Source organism: Nilaparvata lugens, chromosome 7, assembly GCF_014356525.2.
Source record: "Nilaparvata lugens isolate BPH chromosome 7, ASM1435652v1, whole genome shotgun sequence".
Classification (NCBI taxonomy): Eukaryota; Metazoa; Arthropoda; class Insecta; order Hemiptera; family Delphacidae; genus Nilaparvata; species Nilaparvata lugens.
The window spans coordinates 33,265,802-33,288,201 of NC_052510.1; the positions used below are offsets into that span (position 1 = coordinate 33,265,802).

Here is a 22,400-nt window from a genome sequence, read left to right on the forward strand (position 1 = left end):
TCCACCTACTGTCTAAGGAGCCTACTTTACTCCCTGAAACATAATACTAAAGTGTCACTTTTCCGCTCTTGGGAGGAAAAAACAGAAAAACTCCCTAGAGCGTTAAAGGAACTCCATTTAAATAACATGGGAAGCATCTCTATTTTAAAAACTTACATTTGAAATGTGTTAGAAGGTCTAAGCTCAGATGAGGAAGCATATAGAGTAGTCGTCATTAAACTAACTGAATTCAATACCTCAACCAGACATTTGATCAATATATGTTTCATGCTAAAATTACTAGTAGTTCTGCGAACAGTAGACCTTGCTCATGAATACAACTCTCAATCTAATGAGAAGGGCCAGTAAGTACAGTATATTATTGTGGAGATTTAGCCATGTCATCTATTATTTTCTTCATTGAAAGTGCTAGAGACATTGTTTGCAAGGACACCGGACTTATCAAGGAGGTACCTTTATATCGTCTCCATATTCACAATATAAACATATATTATAACTTTTCTAATAATTAATTATAAGAAATCGGTCAACTGCCGGAAAAATGGAATATGCAGTAGGCAATTCAGATAATGAATCATCTCACAGATGATGGTGAGAATGAAAATGATTCTAAATAAGATGGGTTTGTTGGTGACAATGACAGGAGGTTGCTAATGATGTTTTTCATGAGAAGTGGATTCAATGTTATGGCTTGTTATTCCTATGCAGAATTTTAATGCTCACAAATCGGTTTCTGATCTCATACCAAAAGGAAAACAAAAGACTTGACACTGTAGAGCGACACAAAATGCACAAAAAATGCATACAATACAATAATTATTGTACCTGATAAACTGAAAATTCAGTTGAAAATAACTTAAAGAACTTGCATACCAAATTTCATCCAAATCGGACAATAACTGCGACTGTAACTGCGGTACAAACAAACAAACGCCGATCAAGTCGAAACTAAGACCTCAGCTTCACTTTGGTAAATTACAAACTTCATATTAGTATACTATAAAAATGTATATATATTTTTTCATATTCCATGTTATTCAAAATACCAGCCAACGAATATTCCTCATTAACTAATCATATTTGAAACGGGAACTTCATCATAGTGAAGTAGTCGAGTCTGCGGCCATTGTTGTTACAACTTTTGCCAACCAATAGCACATAGCACTGTCAGTGGTGAACTGTGTGATTACAAGCCAGCTGTTTAATTTTCAGGTTATGTTGTAACACATTTTACTGGTCACTTTTTTAAGTTTTTAAAAATTATTCTACTTGCAGTTTTTATAAAAATGTAGTTGGAGAAAAATGTTGTGTACATCACGAGTGAAAAAAGTTTTTTCTCCCTCAGGAAAATTGTTGCCCTCGGCTTTGCCTCAGGCTTCAAACTTTCCTCTCAGGGAGAAAAAACAGTACTTTTCACTCTAGATATACAAATAACTATTTCATTATACATTTTATTTGCATTGTAGAAAATAAGCTTCGTTTCGAAGGATTGGCCATAGCATACACAGCTGTAGCACGCGCACTCACTGACCGGCATTTTCTTGTATTTGTGGATTCGTTCGCCACTGATTTCGAATTGATATTCGAGTTCGCAGAAGCATCCTCATTCACGTACACGCCTCGGCATTTTGTTCGTTATGATTCGGCGAAAAAGGAATGCCATAGACTTAAAATTTCTAAGGAAGCTTGCTCCTTGGTACCAGACAGTGAGTATTTATAACATTTTGCCTCGGAACTTTTTCCTCTAAATAATAAAACATGGAATTTTTGTATATTAATGTTCAAATTTCAAATGGAATTATTTATCATATGAAAGCTTCATGCTTAATAAAAAATATTACTTACAAGTTACTGGACTTTATTGAAAATAGTTCATCATACATCTTCAGGTGCTCAGACATTGATAGCAACTCTGTGATTAATCCAAATTCAAACCTTATGGGAAGCCACGGCTCCATAGTTGGTACTGTTGGTAGGACTGGATTGCCCAGTTTGTATCGGCTTATTAATTACTGCTCCATGTTATCTTAGAATTTTTAATAATTCAACGAAAAGTATTACAAAACTAGTGATTTTTAGTGAAAGTATAAGTTGTTAGCAGTGTGTTACAAATGTAATTTACCTGATTGTTCGAGCTATTGCCACAAAGTGTTTTGGAGGATTTTTCTATTTTTATACAGGTTAGTTGTTTAGTTAGTTTATTGTACAGTATAAAAACTATTTCGAAAACTCTCGACTTGGAATAGTGTAGGCTATACAAGTATTGCACGATTACTATCTCCATGAGACTCAGTCATCGACGTCTGATAAGATACAGTGTTTCGGACTTCACCTCACACTGTTGTTTCTTAGGATAGAACTTTTGTTTACTTGTGTCTCCTAGCAATGATCTGTTTTGTTAACCAATCAACACTTCAGGTGGGTTTCGTTTGAATTGCCTGTTGCCGTTTTCGCTCGACACTGTTTAATCTGCTTCTGTGACTATTTACTGTTTTCTTCCAATCTTACATCAATAATAAATATGATAATATGAGCTCAACAATAAAGCAGTGTGAAACAGCCAAGGGTATTCCAGCTATTTTGTATAAGGGTGTTAAATTTGGGAGGGATCCATACGCAGGTGAAGGTGATTACTTGGAGATGCCTCGATAAAAACTGTTCTGTGACTCACAGTGTGACAATAAAAACGAGTTTTGATACTTCTGTAATTGGAAATGTTTATTGGTTTATTAGTTTATTATACTGTCATGGATAGTGACAAGCACCATATCGACAATAGTCATACAATAAAGAGAAAACAAGATATTGACACAAAACACAACAATTTTGTACATCATAACACAAATAACAAATAACCTATAACTAAGACCATACAACATTTATAACTAATGCAACATATTAAATGGTCGAAGATACTTTGCCACTCATAGAAACATTCCTCTAATAGCCAAAATTTTAGATTAGTCTTGAAAGAGTTTAGGGTTTGGCAGCTTTAATATTCAGGGGTAAACAGTTAAACACTTTTTTGCCAATGTAATTTGGGTTGTGCTCATAAAACCCTGTCCTGTGCTGTTCAACTCTGACTAAGCCCCTGTATCTTGTATTGTGTTGATGAACATCCACACCTGTCAGCCAATCATTTTTCATTTTATAAGCAAAGATTGCCAGAAGGTACAAATAGAGACTCGGAACCGTCAAAATTCTATTATCTTTGAATAGTGATCTACACGAGAAACGGGGTGGCTTTTTAAATATGATTCCTAGGAGTCTCTTTTGGGCATGGAAGATAGAGCCAGAGAATCTTGAATCTACCCACAGTTCTATCCCATGAGACAGTAATGACTTATCCATAGAAAGCAGAGATCACTGCCTCATGAACTAATACCCTCCTGAGCCTGGACATTGCATATGCAGCTGAGTTTAATTTTCTAGAAAGAGATTGAACCTGAGAGGACCATGTTAATCCCTGATCCACAGAAAGCCCCCAAAAATATGTTGCATCAGAGGGTAGTAACCCTTTTGCCTCAATCTCAAACTCCAACTGATTCACAGGAAGTCTGTGGATTGAGAATTCAATGAAGGTTGTCTTGCCTATATTGACTTCAAGCTTATTTGCAGAGCACCACTTTGTAGTTTCAGCAAGAACAGCATCACCAATAGCTTGCAATTCAATGACATTATTTGCCAAGACTAAGAAATTTGCATCATCAGCAAATAAGACAGACATTCCTGACGGCACATTACAAGGGAAATTGTTCATGAAAACAATGAACAACAAAAGCCCAAGATCGATCCCTGCGGTACTCCCTTAGAGAGGGAGAGTGGATGTCATTCAAAAATCTGGTCAATCAGCTGCCCCTGAGTAGCCCTCACCTCAACCACCTGACTTCTACCCCTCAAGTAAGATTCTACAAGACTCAGTAGATTGCCTTGGATACCATAATAGTACAGCTTCTCAATCAAAATTTTATGGTCAAGCATATCAAATGCCTTTTTGAGGTCTACAAAGAAGCCTGTCACAAAGTAAAATTGTGACGGAAAATATTGTTAAATAATTAATAATATTGAAGAAAGATGCTCGGCTATCAGCAATGCTAGCCGACCGCGGAGATAAGGAAGGTACTGATGGCGCACCATGTTCCGCGCATCGAGACGATTTCCACCGCCTCTGGCGGCGGCACAACTCCATCCCCTCCACTTTGGGGGAGTATTTAAAGGCCGGACGAGCCCCAGACCACAGCATTCCGCTCACAACCTTCCTGCTCCTGGTACAGCGGCCCGTTGGCTGCCGTACGTCCCCGACCTCCTGTCCTGGTACAGCGGCCCCTTGGCTGCCGTAAGTCCCTAACCTTCCATCTCCCTAGGGCACAGCGGACCGTTGTCTGCCGTCCCTATCCTCCCATTTCCCCAGGGCACAGCGGACCGTCGTCTGCCATCCCTATTCTTCCTTCTCCCCAGGGCACAGCGGACCGTTGTCTGCCGTCCCTATTCTTCCTTTTCCCCAGGGCACAGCGGACCGTTGTCTGCCGTCCCTGTCCTTTCATCTCCCCAGGGCACAGCGGACCGTTGTCTGCCGTCCCTATTCTTTCCATCCCCTCAGGGCACAGCGGACCGTTGTCTGCCGTCCCTATTCTTCCTTCTCCCCAGGGCACAGCGGACCGTTGTCTGCCGTCCCTATTCTTCCTTCTCCCCAGGGCACAGCAGACCGTTGTCTGCCGTCCCTATTCTTCCTTCTCCCCAGGGCACAGCGGACCGTTGTCTGCCGTCCCTATCCTGTCTGTCCTTCCTTTTCCTACTTCACTGGAGCAGAACCGAGGCCGTAAGGCCGATACAAAATTACATCAAAGTGGTGTCATCAGAGAAGAGAGCGACCTTCACGCCGTCAGAAGCACCAGGAGGTGCTGTTCACGCCAGCTGAGGCACAAAGAAGAAGGAAGAGGAACTTCGACTTGCCTCCTTTCCCTGCCCACATTACGACTGAGCGAAGTCATCCAGGAGCAACACCTGGGTATCAATCACCCACCTCTGAAGCTACTCAGGGTGTACGTGATAGATTGGCGCCCAACGTGGGGCACGAGGCAACGAAGTAAGAATCATGAGTGAACAGGGAGAGTCTGATTCAGATGCTCAACACCAGGAGCTGACAGAGGATCAGTCGGTCGAGGACATAAACCCCGAGGTGATAGCCGACCCCAGAGTTTCCTGGATCTATAGATTGAAAAAGGATGAGGCATTCAATCTTCTACAAGATTGGGGCATAGTGTCATCTGGAACACTTGCTGAGTTGAGAAAGTTGTTAGTAGAACAACATAAGAAGATGGCAGTACGTTATCCCAGCCCAAGACCCGGCATAATGAGCGGAAGCAGTGGGGAAACTAAACACTTGGTGACAGGTACCCATACTGAGGTTAGAACCAATATTCACACAAACCCCCTCATGGACCCAGGGGCGGTATGTGACAAGGTAAGAAGCTGGAGACTGTCATTCGATGGCCAATCAGATGCTCCCAGCTTCTTAGAAAGGCTAGACGAGCTACAACAAGCCTATGGGCTTACTGGCAACCAATTACTAGTTGCCCTTCCTGAATTACCAGTTGGTAAAGCTACTCTATGGATGCGTAATCGTCGTGACAAGTGGAAATCGTGGGACAATTTTGTGATAGATTTCAGATCACGCTACCTACCACTTTCCTATGAGGAGGACCTCGAGAATCTAATTCAGGCAAGGAAGCAAAGGGAAGGTGAATTGTTTGACGAATTTCTTGAAGATGTACTGACACTCATGAGGCGTCGAGGAGGTTTCACAGACGAAAATAAATTACAGAGAGTGTATAAGAATCTCCTCCCACGGTACAAATTGTATATTCGGCAATCAGATGTTCATAGTATCGACGAGTTAGAAAAATTCGCGAAAGAGTATGAACAAATCAAAGCAGAGGAGAAACAGAATAGACAGAACTCGAGAGTTCACAAGACTGAGGTCACAAAACAGATTACAGGACTCAAGGTCGGGACAGTTATAACCACTAGAAGTAACAGACCCTCTCTTAGCGAGTCTGAACCCGTGTGTTGGCAATACAAGAAACCGGGGCACTGGAGATCATGCTGTCCCGAAATCCCACCATGTAAAAGGTGCGGAAAGAGAGCACTGAAATGTGTCTGTGATATTCAAAAGGAGAATAAAACTCTGAACAAGACAGCAGTGATGCAAACGGCACAGAGGATTCCTGTAATTGAAGAGTCATCAAGGGACAACAGAATATTTATTACCGTGACAATCGGCGGTAAGATGTGTCAGGCATTGCTGGATACCGGTGCCGAAGCTAATTATATGAGTAATGAGGTGTATAAAGTCCTCCAAGAAATAGGGATGATAAGGAAGGTACCAACTCATCACCATGCAATATTAGCTGATGGAAGATCTATCCCATTAAATGGGAAGCTGACAACTAATGTAACTATAGGACAAATCACAGTTCCACTAGTGGCATCTATAATGGAAGGACTTGGACAAGAGTTGCTATTGGGCATGGAATTTATGCGTGAAAACAGGGTGAATATTCACACATTCACGAGAGAGATAGAGTGGGATCCTCCCCAACTGAATCCTTCAAGTCAGCCTATTAAGTCGCGATCGTTCTTATTGGGGAATAGGACAACAACAGTCCCAACAATATCGGCCATAGACTCCAAATCTCCGGACAAAAAGAGTCGGAACAGAAGGATGTTCAAGCAGGATGGTTTGAACAGAGTCGAACCCAATGCCTTGATTGATAGCAAAGCAGAGTTGTCATATGTTCCAAGGCAAGCATCCTGGGGCAACATAGTGATGGATCACAGGAATGAGATGACTGACTCTGAACGCCAGGCCACGATTCATGCCCCAGCCACCAACACAAGTGGTGAATCTGAGAAGGATGTGGAAGAGTCAATACCACCCCTTACTGTCATGGATGTGGAGGAGTCAATACCCTCCTCAACTGAAATGGATGTGGAAGAGCAAACGCAGTCTTCAACTACTAATGAAGTAGTCCCACCGTCCCAGGAACCCAGACCAGGCCCCTCTCGAAATATGGATCCAGTGCTGTGCCACCGCAACACAACATCAGGCAAGCGCAAACGGGCCGGCAAGCCACGAATAAAAGTCCGATTATCAAATGGACGACGTAAATATGTACCTGTGGACCAGGTATAGATGAAGCTCATAGTGAGTGTCATACACCTCTAAAGGTGATGTCTGAGAGGTGTACACCTCTTAAGGTGATGCCTAGATGGCTCACGCCTTTAAAGGTGGTGCCATAGAGGGCTCCGAACCCCCCCCCCCCCCAAGTAGGAGTGGGGTGTCACAAAGTAAAATTGTGACGGAAAATATTGTTAAATAATTAATAATATTGAAGAAAGATGCTCGGCTATCAGCAACGCTAGCCGACCGCGGAGATAAGGAAGGTACCGATGGCGCACCATCTTCCGCGCATCGAGACGATTTCCACCACCTCTGGCGGCGGCACAACTCCATCCCCTCCACTTTGGGGGAGTATTTAAAGGCCGGACGAGCCCCAGACCACAGCATTCCGCTCACAACCTTCCTGCTCCTGGTACAGCGGCCCGTTGGCTGCCGTACGTCCCCGACCTCCTGTCCTGGTACAGCGGCCCCTTGGCTGCCGTAAGTCCCTAACCTTCCATCTCCCTAGGGCACAGCGGACCGTTGTCTGCCGTCCCTGTCCTCCCATTTCCCCAGGGCACAGCGGACCGTTGTCTGCCGTCCCTATTCTTCCTTCTCCCCAGGGCACAGCGGACTGTTGTCTGCCGTCCCTATTCTTCCTTTTCCCCAGGGCACAGCGGACCGTTGTCTGCCGTCCCTGTCCTTTCATCTCCCCAGGGCACAGCGGACCGTTGTCTGCCGTCCCTATTCTTTCCATCCCCTCAGGGCACAGCGGACTGTTGTCTGCCGTCCCTATTCTTTCTTCTCCCCAGGGCACAGCGGACCGTTGTCTGCCGTCCCTATTCTTCCTTCTCCCCAGGGCACAGCGGACCGTTGTCTGCCGTCCCTATTCTTCCTTCTCCCCAGGGCACAGCGGACCGTTGTCTGCCGTCCCTATCCTGTCTGTCCTTCCTTTTCCTACTTCACTGGAGCGGAACCGAGGCCGTAAGGCCGATACAGAATTACATCAAAGTGGTGTCATCAGAGAAGAGAGCGACCTTCACGCCGTCAGAAGCACCAGAAGGTGCTGTTCACGCCAGCTGAGGCACAAAGAAGAAGGAAGAGGAACTTCGACTTGCCTCCTTCCCCCACCCACATTACGACTGAGCGAAGTCATCCAGGAGCAACACCTGGGTATCAATCACCCACCTCTGAAGCTACTCAGGGTGTACGTGATAAGCCCAACATCTTCTGACCCTAATCCAGAGAGGAATAAACTTCACTCACAAACGATTCTTATGCCTCCACTGTTGATTTATTCTGCTGGAAACCAAATTGGCTTCTTGAAAACAAATTGTTGCTCTTAAAATGGTCATGGATTACATCATAAATTGCTCACTCCCAGGGCTTGAGGACCGATGACAGGTCGGCCTATAATTACCAACCTGGCTTTTGGATCCTTTCTTGAATATTGGCTGGACCCAGTGGTGGCTCGTCCTATGTGTTCAATGGTTCATTGAACCCCCAGAATTGAATCAACTTCCCATACAATAATGAATTTGCAACTCAAATAATTATATTTTTATTTTATTCTCATTAAATTACATCACAACATTTTTCATCTATGTAAACTTAACGTTGATGTTTTGCTGCCGGTGCCTGAGATCCCGGAGTGGCTTGCTTGATACAGCACAGAATGTAATGACAAGACGCGTGGAGGTGGAAAGCAGTGTTCATTCCCCAATGTGAACCCAAAAACAGGGCTGGGTGAGGTAGTGGAACGGAGGAGGGGAATCGGTTTGCTAGCACGGATTTGGTTCACAATCCTGTCTGAACCAATTTTGCACGAGTTCATCCGAGAGTAGCCAAACCTAGCCGAGGCAAGTGAAGCATTCGGTAAACCTCGGAATGAATCGTGAATATTCGTGATATGGATTCAGTAGTAGTGCCATCTTGAACATAACCAATAAATTCAAATTTGGTGGCAGTAAACAGTAAAAAAGCGGTAAACAAGAAGTAGAAAGCATGACAGTTTTGAGGTTATACGATATGATTTTGGGTATATATATTATACTGTATACAGTTGTGATAGATTTCACTGCATTTTTCGTTGTATAAATTGTTTTTGCATGTAGAAGAATATAGTAATTTCTTGTGTGTTTCGTGTATTCATGAGTATTTCGAGTGTGTCCATTTTCTTTTAGTGAGAGTGTGAATATAATTTATTGTGTTACCGTAAAAGCATTTTGATGAAGAAATATGAATAAGGTTCAGTATTTGTTAAATACAAACAATATTGATATTGAGGGTAGGTGTAAAATAAAACATAATGGTGACCAACTCCCGAAGTAAAAATCAAACAAGAAAAATATGAACAGGACAAAAAATTTATATTTGTAGAAAATATGCTCAATCTTTGGGGTGTAATTCCTTAAAATTATTATTGATCACCTTTACACTTGATTATGCTCAATACTCTATATCCTCTTGACCTTTCTCTCCAATAGATCATGAGGTTGAACCCCCAAGCTAGAAGATCACGAGCCGCTACTGGCTGGACCCTAGCTACCTTGAAGCAGGATGAAAAAATACCCACATCACTAGAGAGATTGAACAAATGAGTCAAAGGTTCACTCACCTCATAGAGAAACTCCTTGAAAATTTTACATGGTATCTCATCCAGGCCACTTGACATCTTATTCTTCAGCTTATAAACAATGGCCATCAAATCCTCCTCCGAAAATCTAGGGATCCCAGAGACAATATCATTTCCCAAATTGGCATTCACCAACAATTCATAAAAATTCACTGCATCATTACTAGCAACATCACTCATACCACCCGCAAAGTAGTCATTGAATGCATTTGCAACAGTGGGTGAATCCAGAGGGAGCTCATCTACAACAATTGAGAGATGAGAAGTTGTAGCCCTGCGAGCTGTCTCTTTTTTTATCAAGTCCCAAATGACTTTTGACTTGTTATTTGCATCACAAATGAGTTGCATTGAGAAGTCAGCCTTAAGGAAATGGATGAGGGCTCTAATCTTCCATGAGACAAGTTCAAACAGAATCATAAGAGACTCGCTCCCAGGATAGGTCCTGATGAATAACTCCAAATCTCTCTTCATATCACAGAGACTCTTTAATTCAGGATTCAACCAAGCTAGCTTCCTTGTATGATACTTGCTCTCTTCCTCACCAATGGAAAAGCACAGATGAAGGCAGCACTATACTTACTCATGAAGTAGTCCATCCTTTCATCAAAGGAACCATGATCAGCATAAAGAGGGCCCCAGTCACATTCAAGGAGGAAGTTAGAGAACTTGTACTTATTCCTTGAGGAAAAGGATCTCCTCAAAACAAAATCACTATGCTGCATAGAGATCACAAATTCCTGAGCTAAATGATCCGAAAAGGAGAGACCAATGACCTTTGCAGAGACTAAGTCAACACATTCCGTAGTGATAAAACCATTATCCAATAGTGATGATGAATTGGATGCTCAACGAGTTGGCTCAGTAATGAGACCCTGCAAGCCATGAGAGTTGAAGACAGACAATACCTCCTGTCCCAGAATAGAGTCACCCAAAAAATCCACATTAAAATCGCCAACAAGTATTCTCTCAAATCTTCCAAAAGTCGAGGTTAAGAGATGATCAAGATTGGTCACAAAAGCTGCTATATCACTCCCAGGTGGCCTGTAAACACACACAACCAAAAAACACTCATTGAAAATTAATGCCAAAGCCCCAAAGTCAGTCTCACATACTCCCGGTAGAGAGTACTCTGATACTGGTCAACATATGCATGAACCAGTTTTGTGTACTGAAAATGATGCTGTTCCCAGCTTGGAGCAAGAGAATGAGCATTTGAAGGCAAGAATTGGAAAAACAATGGAACACTGCAACCAACCGTTCAATGGATCTTGATATACGACTAATGGAACTATCATCTTGTGAGTCGCAATGCAATGATAAGGTGGATAATGCTGATAGATCGTTTGAGCCAGTTTCTTAGATCAGAACTCCTTATTCTGATGCGGACATTGATTGTTTCTGTAGTCACCTGATTGATTCTTTCCCTGGTAATTATGTGGTCCTACCAGCAATTATGGCAATGATAAAGTGTTGTGAATCGATAGTCATTGAAAGGATGCATAATGTTCAGGTGATAGATCTTACTGATCTTAAGAGAGACCATTTCACCAGACATGGTTTACACCTGAACTGGAGAGGTAAGAAGAGGATGATGGAAAAAAATCATAACATTAATGGAGGATAAGGTTGATAAAAAAGTTATTGAGCTTGAAGTTAATGATCTTAGCTCCCCGGAAAACTAGTTGTTGGTCCTGTTAATATAAAATTTTGAATTTATATAATAATACTAATTGATATATATTACTCACACAATACAATACAACTCAATTGCAACACAAAACCTCAACACACATATTTCAATTCAACAAAACAGTACACAGAAAACAAATACAAAAATGTATAGGCTACACAACACAACCTACATACAATGAATCTCTAAAATACAACACAGCTCAATTCCACCAGACACAACTATTCAACACATTATAACAGAATAAAATCAATATAAAAATTACAACAACAACATATGGAGGCTTACAGCTTCATGCCAAAACAAGCCTTATTGAAAATCAATTGTTTACACAAACTGTAACTAAATTAGTAAGAAAGAAAAAACAAAATAGCAATAAAAATAGTTTGGAAGAAACATTATAAATGGAAAAGAACACAAGACACAATAGAAAATTGAAAAAAGACTGGAGAAATAATAAAAAAATAGACTAATTGGAAAAGAGAATAGGTAGCAAGCCTATTTCAAGAAGAAGAATTTGAAATTCAAATTTTTATGGTCTGCAAAATTGATCAAGCATTATAGTTTAAGAGCTTGATAACATTTTTCACTAAAATTGCGCAAATTATCAGTGAATATATCTACAATTGTATTCAAAGAATTGTACAATCTAACAGTTTCTTGTAAGAAGCAATTTGCATGATGTACAGTGTATATTCTATCCAAAGCAAAAAACATATTTAATCTAGGTCTATATAATGGAACAAAGATCCTAAAGAGTTCAATAATATTCGGAATGTCTAAATGATTACTCAATATTTTAAATAGAACAATTAATGATATGAAATCCCGCCTGTTTTTCAACGACTTAATTTGAAAACTGACTTTCTGACACCTCATAGAATAGTCATACGGGAATGAATGTCCATACTTCTTGTAATACATGAATCTGAGGAATTTATTTTGTATGTGTTCGATACTACTAATATATATATATCTCTTGATAAGGACTCCAAACAACTGCACAATACTCAAGTCTACTTCTCACCAAGGACAGATACAGCATCTTGATTAAATCAATGTCTGTGAAGTCTGTGACATTTCTCATGATAGATCCTAGCATCTTATTTGAATTATTAAGGATGTAATTAATGTGATCTAAGAAGGTGAGATTGGAGTCTATGTAGACACCCAAATCCTTAATCACATAAACTCTTTCAAGATGTTCATCTAATAATTTGTAGTCAGCAAAAATCTGTTGCTGTCTAGTGAAGACAGTAAATTTACATGATACTTCACATTTAATGCCAGATTGTTTCTTTCACTCCAATCATTCAACCTGCCCAAATCCTCCTGTAACATCTGAGAGTCCTGGTCATCCTGTATAGTTCGATAAATTTCAACATCATCTGCATAAATAAGACAATTACTGTTTTTAATACACTTTGGAATGTCATTAATAAGTGAAAGGAACAAAAGAGGCCCAAGATTACTCCCCTGGGGCACACCTGAACCACTCGTGAAACATTTTGATCTAATATTATTGAAATACACAAAGAATAAACACTGACTAAGGTATGATTGAAAGAAGGCAACCATTTTGGATGTGAAACCAAAGGCAAACATTTTCTGCAGAAGGATTTTGTGGTCAACCTTATCAAAAGCTCTGAATAATAGAGGTAAATTGCATCAACACGTATGCCTTTATCAAGGTGACTTGAAATGTAATTAGTAAATAGGAGAAGATTACTGACAGTTGATCGTTTTCTAAGGGAACCATGCTGACTAACCGTTATAATGTTTTTAAAATTATTGAAAATATGCTCAAACAGTACATACTCAAATACTTTTGCAGTTGTATTCAAGTTGGATATTGGCCTGAAGTTTTTCAAATGATATAATTTTCCACCGTGTAGTGGTAGTGATAGGTACCTCATGGACATATTGATATAGAGTGATAGGTCTCCACAAAAATCTTAGACAAATAGAACTTTGTTACAGTAGGATGTTCAACACAAGTGTATCTGATAAATTCCCGGTAAAATGCTAAGTCCACATATCGATTAGGCCTACACCAATATTTGCTATCAAGTTTTATTGTAATCGAATTGAAGATTCGATTTTCATTGAGAAAAAAATGTAATATTACAAATACCCCCCTCTTGACATAAAAAGTTTTACTGTTTGACAATTAAAAAAAAATTAACATTACATTGTAATAGCCTAAATGAAATTTAAGTTTTTCAAGATATGAGAACAGGAAATATTTTCCTACAAAAACATTACATGTCATCTTATAATTGAAAATTATTATAAAAATTCATCAATAGCATTTGTTATACATTTCCAAACAATATTTCAAAGTAAAGAGTATTTAAATTATTTTCGATTTAGCTTTATAATTCAAGGAAATTATCTCAACAGAAAATTTAATATATTTAAAGAATAGTTATTGAAATTGTACATGAATTTAGTAGATATGCGGATATTGTGATTGTGATTGCATAGAAATTTAGTATGTGTAAGGTATCGAATTTGAGTAGATAAAAATCCCTAACCGAAACAGTAATAGGTCTGAAAATAAAGTAACCGGCTAATATCGCCAAATAGATAATAACTAAGATTAGATAGCATCAGCTTGTTCTGGCTTAATGGTACAAAAAAACCTAAAAAGGATTTGAAGGAATTTTGTTGCTCACAAATAGATTATTATATAAAATATTTTGAAGATTGAGGTTAGGTACATGTATTCACGGATCGGTGACCTAGAGATCGATCAAATCGAGAAACGTAGAATCTGACCAAAACCCCTTGGCAGAGCTCTATTGCAATCAAATAGTGTGCAATGTGAAAAAACACCTGTTCACGTGGCTAATTATTAGGTAGCATGGAATTAATATTAATGTATAGAATATTAGCTAGCATGTAAAGAGCATAACAAATAAACCAAATAAAAATAATTAATGTATTCAGGAAATAAGAGGTACCAGGCGCATGAATACCGAATAAAATTTGCATGCACCAATAGTAAAACGGCAGTTAATAGGCGGCAACTGTAGGCCAATTTAAAAATATTTCTATATATTTATATAAATGTACTGGATTTTGTGTTAAAACTTTGTATAGTCTATGTTATCGATATGGCTCGAAAGCAAAGAAATTATTAATCGTACAATCTAAGTAATATTTTGGTATTTTTTGTAAGATCTATTTGAACCTAAATGGCGGAGGACTAAGATATTCAAATTTTATGTTAATTTGAAAGTCGGAAATGAGATTTGTAAAAATTGAGAAAGGAGAACCAGCACTCGCCAACCAAATGCCACCAGGAGAGGACCCCAAATATTTTAGAGCGTAGTACCTTGCTAATAAATTTGTAAAAGTTAAAGTTAAATCACATTATTAAATTTCTTAAAGGACTTCGTGATGCTATTGTAAAGCAGAAGTCATTTTCAATTTCAAATAAATTTATAACCCCTTGAAAGAGACGATTCCGGCTAACATATTCCTGGACCACATGGAGTTGGATCGACATCGGCGGCTTATAAGAAGATTTTCGACACGTGAGTGATAAATATTGAATTAGTGATGGGCGCCCTAGTGCTTCGAATTAATCTAATAATCAAAGCTAGCTCGCCGAAAGGGTTTTTATTATAAATTAAGAAATTAATAAGAGTAATACTTGCGCAAGTAAAATTAGTATTAAAGGTATTTTATTGAAAGAAAAAGATAGATCAATACATTTCAGAAAATTCTATTGAATCAAAGAAGTATAAAATCTAGGCTATTAAAACATATGCATATGATATTTAATTTTTGCAATATAATTTGCGATAGTTTGTTATAGCTCTAATTCACTAGATGAATGGCTCTACCTATTCCGTCAGGTGCCGAATCTTGCACCCTGAGATAAAAATATATATTCGATATAAAGAAATCTACTAAGTACTAGAGATTTTAATATATATATATTTGGATTATTAGTGGCTAATTTATCAAGCTGATCTTAAAGCACATATTTTTAATTGAATTGTCCAAGTCGACAAGTATTAGCAAGCGCATATCGCAGCTACATGCAAAAGAATGCATATGATTTTAAGATAAAGGCACATGGTAATGATTCGTGCCATAAATCTAGAATATAAAGTTTAGCCTGTGATATTTTACTGATTTCAATTATTGTTCTATTTTTATATTATATTTTTTATCGCTCTTTATATATTTTTTGCCTCGATTTATTTTTTGCATTATTTGTTTAATATATGTATGAAATGTTTATGGTGTGCAATTTATTTTTATTCCTCAACACTATAGTATAAGTATCATATTATATATATTTATTTTTATTGAATTACAAGAGTTATAGGAGAAGCCCATACCTAGGCCTATCAAGATTTTTGAGACTGAATCCTATTAAAAAACCACGACCTAATTATATAATTATATCAAATCTCATGCTTTACCGACTGATGCCAAGCAGGAGGCTAATCGTTATTTAAATATAAAGAATAACGTCAGAGAAACATGTCGCCCAACGTGATAGGCCACGGATACGGCAGAGAAACATGCCGTACCAACGTGGGACTGATGATGAGAGCCAAGCTCATTGAATAATTATTTGAAATTAAGTCAATAACCATATTGAAAATTATAGATAACTTATACGAGTATTGAGGAAAACTGGCGAAGTGAAATTTGTATTACTTTTTGGGGAATCAATAGCTTTAAATAAGAAGAATTATATGTTTTAAAGAAAATTTTATATTATTAGTACTGTAAAAAATACATGTTTATAGAGAGAGCTATTATATTTTATGGGCCTAAACTGCTAGTCAGAAATCAATGAATAGTATTATTATATTATAAGAGCTTAAGTAATAAATAGGTTACCTGGCTTGTAATGTCCATAGGCCTATCCTTATTTGTGTCCTTATTAATGCCTTGTTGGCCAAAACTTTCACTTTTTTAACAAACACTTAATCCATTTTTAAAATATGAGTCTCTTTTCGTCCACTCAAAGTAAGGTAGCAGACACACTGCAGACGGCGATAGTAGCGGAGATCGACGCTGAGGGGGGCGCGATGGAGTCCAACGCCCAGATCTCTTCAATCACCGCCAAGAATCCTGTGAACAGTAATAAACCGTTAAATGTCTCCCAAGAAGCAATAAGAAGGGTTATAGTAGAGGGGATGATCAAGTCATTTTCTAATAGTTTAGAAAAAACAATGACCATGGTAATGAAGGACTTGAAGGCGGAAATGAAGGAAATGCGGGAATCATTGAAGGATACATCGGTAAGAACGGGTAAGGAAACTGCGGACACAATATCAGCATCTACCGCTGAAAATCAAGAACTAATTACAACCGATTTAACAGCAAAAATAGATACTGTCACTTGTGAGTTAAACGAAAGAATAGATAACCTACCAGCACAAAACACTTCGCAAATTCATGAAATAGCTCACCCAAATTCTGATATAAATCAAAACATAGTACAACTTGAAAGTCAAATACATCAATTTCCGCACGAAAATATAGAGCCTATTCCCATAGCAACGTTTGATTCACTACACAGTTTCAATGAATTAGGCCGTTTTGACAATACAGACTGCTATCTCCAACCTAAAGAATTTATAGATCAGATAAAACTAGTTCAATCATTAACACCCACCTCTTGGAATTTTTGGCGTCTTCGTTTGACTAGTTTATTGATTGGCGAACCCCTGATGTTCTTTCGGAGTAGAGCCCATGAATTTACATCATTGGATGAGTTTGTAGCTGTCTTCCTGGAACAGTATTGGAGCAGAAGTAAACAGTTGGACGTACTAGCGGACATTATATCATGCGATTTCAACCCTAACTTAGACGGTGCATGTACCACTTTCGTCACTGCCCTACAGTTTAAAAATTCTCAATTGAGCGAGCCCATTAATGAATCGGCATTAGCAAGTATTATTTTAAAAAAACTACCGTATCAAGTTAGAATGGCACTCGCCACACAACCCATTACTGATTGCAAACAGCTGATAAATCATTTATATGGCATACAGTCTGTGATGGCAATATCAAACCACCGTTCAGACCAGAGGTACACACAGAATCAGCATAACTCAAAAAGTAATCAGTATAACAGCCAAAATTATGAATCAGTACCATATGATTGCTCACGATCTACCCCTCAATTTAAACGCCGCTATAATCATAATCAAAATAACAGCTGGAATAATAGAAGTTTTCAGAATCGTCAAACAAACCATTATCCACAGCAAACCTATGAAAGAAAGTATTATTATGGCCGTGATCGATTTAACACAAATAATGATAACACTCAGAATAATTACGACAAAAATTACAAACCGCCACCTCATCAAATAAGTACAAACTACACATTAGAGCATGCGTCCAGATCAAATCACCAAAAAACACAGAACCCAACACCCAACAACCCGCCACCAGATACACAGAAAGCTACAGCTAATAAACCAGGACTATATGATACCCCCGATATAACACCTACAAGCTCAAATGAAACAAACCAAGAAAAGCAGGATATTTCAACGTCATACACCACATTCAGAAGTGATTTACCGAAAACATTATTAGAAGAACCGAAAATATTAGAAAAACAGATGTTAATACAAGACAGCCTACCACAAAAAACCGCCGCCAAACATGCAATTAAAGCCAGCCACAAGCATCAGCCTCTATTAAGTTTCCTGTTCCCCACCGAAGAGCAACCTGCCACCGAAGAATCACTGCTAAAAATAAACAGTTGCCAGGAGGAGACCGTCACCATACTATCCGCTTTGAACGACACACTCTCGCATCAAGAGACCGCCACCGCACCCGCGCATCATTCGACCCCACCAAGGCACCCCAAGGAACCCAAAATTTTTGACCAAGAGGCTGACACCAGGGAGGACGGACTACCGGACAAAAGGAGCGACCAACATCACAAGGCCCGGAGACGGAAGCGCCCGAGGACACCGGACGGCCGACATCAAGAACGAGAGGACGGCATTCGGGGAGAAGAAGAAGAGCATGCATCGTAAGGCCCGGAGGCGGAAGAAGCGACGAAGGAGGAACCACGAGCGCGCATACCGGCCGCATGCACGGTTCAAACGCCCGAAGAGGACACCGGACCGGCACCGAGGAAGACAGGAAGCCGACAACCTGCATCCGCGGCACATACGCTTTAAAACAGATAACCAGCTATGTGACCGGCAAAATGGACGTAATAAATGGATTAAAAATGGAACTAAAAGGACTATTATGGATTCGTGCATGGGCAATAATAAAGTGGACTACTTGTGGGAACTAATAAAGGATAAACGGTGGCTAATAAGAATGGAAGCAATAAAAAGTAATATAAAGAAAGTGGAAGTACCTGGATATTATATGATGAGAGATAATACTATTAAAGAGATGATAAATGTTTTGTTATGGTGTGTAATATTTGTTATAATGGCTGTGATATTAATAAAAGACTGTGTTGCAGATATAATGGAAAATATTGTATTATTATTGATAAATGAAACTACTATTGATGATTGGAAATTTAATATTATAAAAATGTTTATTGTTGTAAGCCTAATGAGTTATAATGAGCCGAAATTAAGAATATTAGATGAAAATAATGAAAGGAAGGATGAGTTAAGAGTACAGATTGATTGGAAAAAAGAACAGATTAAAAGAAATTATTATTAAAGGAACAAGGAGTTATTTGAAGAAAGAGTACACCAGATACAAGGGCTTTAAATTTGAGAAAGATAAATTAATAATAGGACAGCCTCAACAATTAACAACCGGACAGCAGATAACCCAACCGGCCTATAGTATAGCTACAAGCAGAAAGTCAAAAGATATGGGAAGACCACAACAATTCTACATGAAATATCATCAAATTTGAAATAAATACGATAAGTAATCAAGGAAAACACCACTATCAAGCCAATTACTGACCTTCCTTAATAAATTTAATCTTGGCATAGAACCGCATGGCAACAATCCAGTGTTTTAATTCCTTCCAACCGTTAGAAGCCTGCAACAAGAAAAAGATTAATTTTTAATTATGTAATTAAATTAGTTACATCATATAAAAAAGGACACAAGCGGGGATAGTATGTTTAAAAATTGTTAATTACCTTTGAAAGGAAAAAAATGCAGCAGTTAGGTTAGTTATGAAATTCGACAGCAAATTCTGATGTAACATGTAGCAGTATGAAATGTAGAACCAGTGACCAGCTGGGCAAAGCCAACTAAATCAAATATGTAATGTCTGTAAACATATGATTATAAAAAAGTATGGTAACCCCAAAATTGTTATTTATTATTGTTATTTATTATTGTTATTTATTATATTTATTAATGTCGGTATATTTATTTATATGTTTTATATTTATTACCTTTAGTTATGCCACGTTTGTTACCTGAAAAAACCTAAAGTGAATGCAAGCTACCAAAAAACCAAAGAGCCATCAGCAAAAGAAAAGTATTGTACCTGATGTATAGAAAATTATTTATATTAAGACCTAAGAAATACTATAAGATATAAGCCCAGAAGTTTTGTGAATCGAAATTATTGTCTAAAAGGAATCATTTGTGAGAATCATGAAATGTGTGTAGTTAGGTTGGCGGCCCTGCAAGCGGCGAATTTAAAAATATTATGTTTTAAGTGTTGTCAGGAGGAGTGCGTTTAGAAGTTTATATTTATGATATTTTATGTGTGTTGAGGAGGAGAATTTGTTAGTGTATTTGATAAAGGTATAAAGGAGATGCAGCAAATATGTCTGCGAACTGTGATAGAAGTATGAGAGTATAATTTATAAATAAAGTATAGTGTATATCGATGTATTGAAGGGTGGGTTTTCATTAAAAACATTGTGATTCTCAAATATTTTGAATTCAAACCCAGGGGCGCGTGTAAAGTATCGAATTTGGGTAGATAAAAATCCCTAACCGAAACAGTAATAGGTCTGAAAATAAAGTAACCGGCTAATATCGCCAAATAGATAATAACTAAGATTAGATAGCATCAGCTTGTTCTGGCTAAATGGTACAAAAACCTAAAAAGGATTTGAAGGAATTTTGTTGCTCACAAATAGATTATTATATAAAATATTTTGAAGATTGAGGTTAGGTACATGTATTCACGGATCGGTGACCTAGAGATCGATCAAATCGAGAAACGTAGAATCTGACCAAAACCCCTTGGCAGAGCTCTATTGCAATCAAATAGTGTGCAATGTGAAAAAACACCTGATCACGTGGCTAATTATTAGGTAGCATGGAATTAATATTAATGTATAGAATATTAGCTAGCATGTAAAGAGCATAACAAATAAACCAAATAAAAATAATTTAATGTATTCAGGAAATAAGAGGTACCAGGCGCATGAATACCGAATAAAATTTGCATGCACCAATAGTAAAACGGCAGTTAATAGGCGGCAACTGTAGGCCAATTCAAAAATATTTCTATATATTTATATAAATGTACTGGATTTTGTGTTAAAACTTTGTATAGTCTATGTTATCGATATGGCTCGAAAGCAAAGAAATTATTAATCGTACAATCTAAGTAATATTTTGGTATTTTTTGTAAGATCTATTTGAACCTAAATGGCGGAGGACTAAGATATTCAAATTTTATGTTAATTTGAAAGTCGGAAATGAGATTTGTAAAAATTGAGAAAGGAGAACCAGCACTCGCCAACCAAATGCCACCAGGAGAGGACCCCAAATATTTTAGAGCGTAGTACCTTGCTAATAAATTTGTAAAAGTTAAAGTTAAATCACATTATTAAATTTCTTAAAGGACTTCGTGATGCTATTGTAAAGCAGAAGTCATTTTCAATTTCAAATAAATTTATAACCCCTTGGAAGAGACGATTCCGGCTAACATATTCCCGGACCACATGGAGTTGGATCGACATCGGCGGCTTACAAGAAGATTTTCGACACGTGAGTGATAAATATTGAATTAGTGATGGGCGCCCTAGTGCTTCGAATTAATCTAATAATCAAAGCTAGCTCGCCGAAAGGGTTTTTATTATAAATTAAGAAATTAATAAGAGTAATACTTGCGCAAGTAAAATTAGTATTAAAGGTATTTTATTGAAAGAAAAAGATAGATCAATACATTTCAGAAAATTCTATTGAATCAAAGAAGTATAAAATCTAGGCTATTAAAACATATGCATATGATATTTAATTTTTGCAATATAATTTGCGATAGTTTGTTATAGCTCTAATTCACTAGATGAATGGCTCTACCTATTCCGTCAGGTGCCGAATCTTGCACCCTGAGATAAAAATATATATTCGATACAAAGAAATCTACTAAGTACTAGAGATTTTAATATATATATATTTGGATTATTAGTGGCTAATTTATCAAGCTGATCTTAAAGCACATATTTTTAATTGAATTGTCCAAGTCGACAAGTATTAGCAAGCGCATATCGCAGCTACATGCAAAAGAATGCATATGATTTTAAGATAAAGGCACATGGTAATGATTCGTGCCATAAATCTAGAATATAAAGTTTAGCCTGTGATATTTTACTGATTTCAATTATTGTTCTATTTTTATATTATATTTTTTATCGCTCTTTATATATTTTTTGCCTCGATTTATTTTTTGCATTATTTGTTTAATATATGTATGAAATGTTTATGGTGTGCAATTTATTTTTATTCCTCAACACTATAGTATAAGTATCATATTTATATATATTTATTTTTATTGAATCACAAGAGTTATAGGAGAAGCCCATACCTAGGCCTATCAAGATTTTTGAGACTGAATCCTATTAAAAAACCACGACCTAATTATATAATTATATCAAATCTCATGCTTTACCGACTGATGCCAAGCAGGAGGCTAATCGTTATTTAAATATAAAGAATAACGTCAGATATGTTGAACAGAA

General features: G+C 37.9%; 1 protein-coding gene across 1 annotated transcript in view; it reads left to right on the forward strand.

The window, feature by feature from the left end:
* The window catches only part of LOC111051514, a 319,540-nt gene that overhangs the window by 68,327 nt on the left and 228,813 nt on the right, over positions 1 to 22,400 (forward strand). The window contains exon 2 of the mRNA XM_039432582.1: positions 1,467 to 1,706. Coding sequence (XP_039288516.1) covers positions 1,467 to 1,706 — 240 coding nt within the window. The remainder of the gene's footprint in view (positions 1 to 1,466; positions 1,707 to 22,400) is intronic.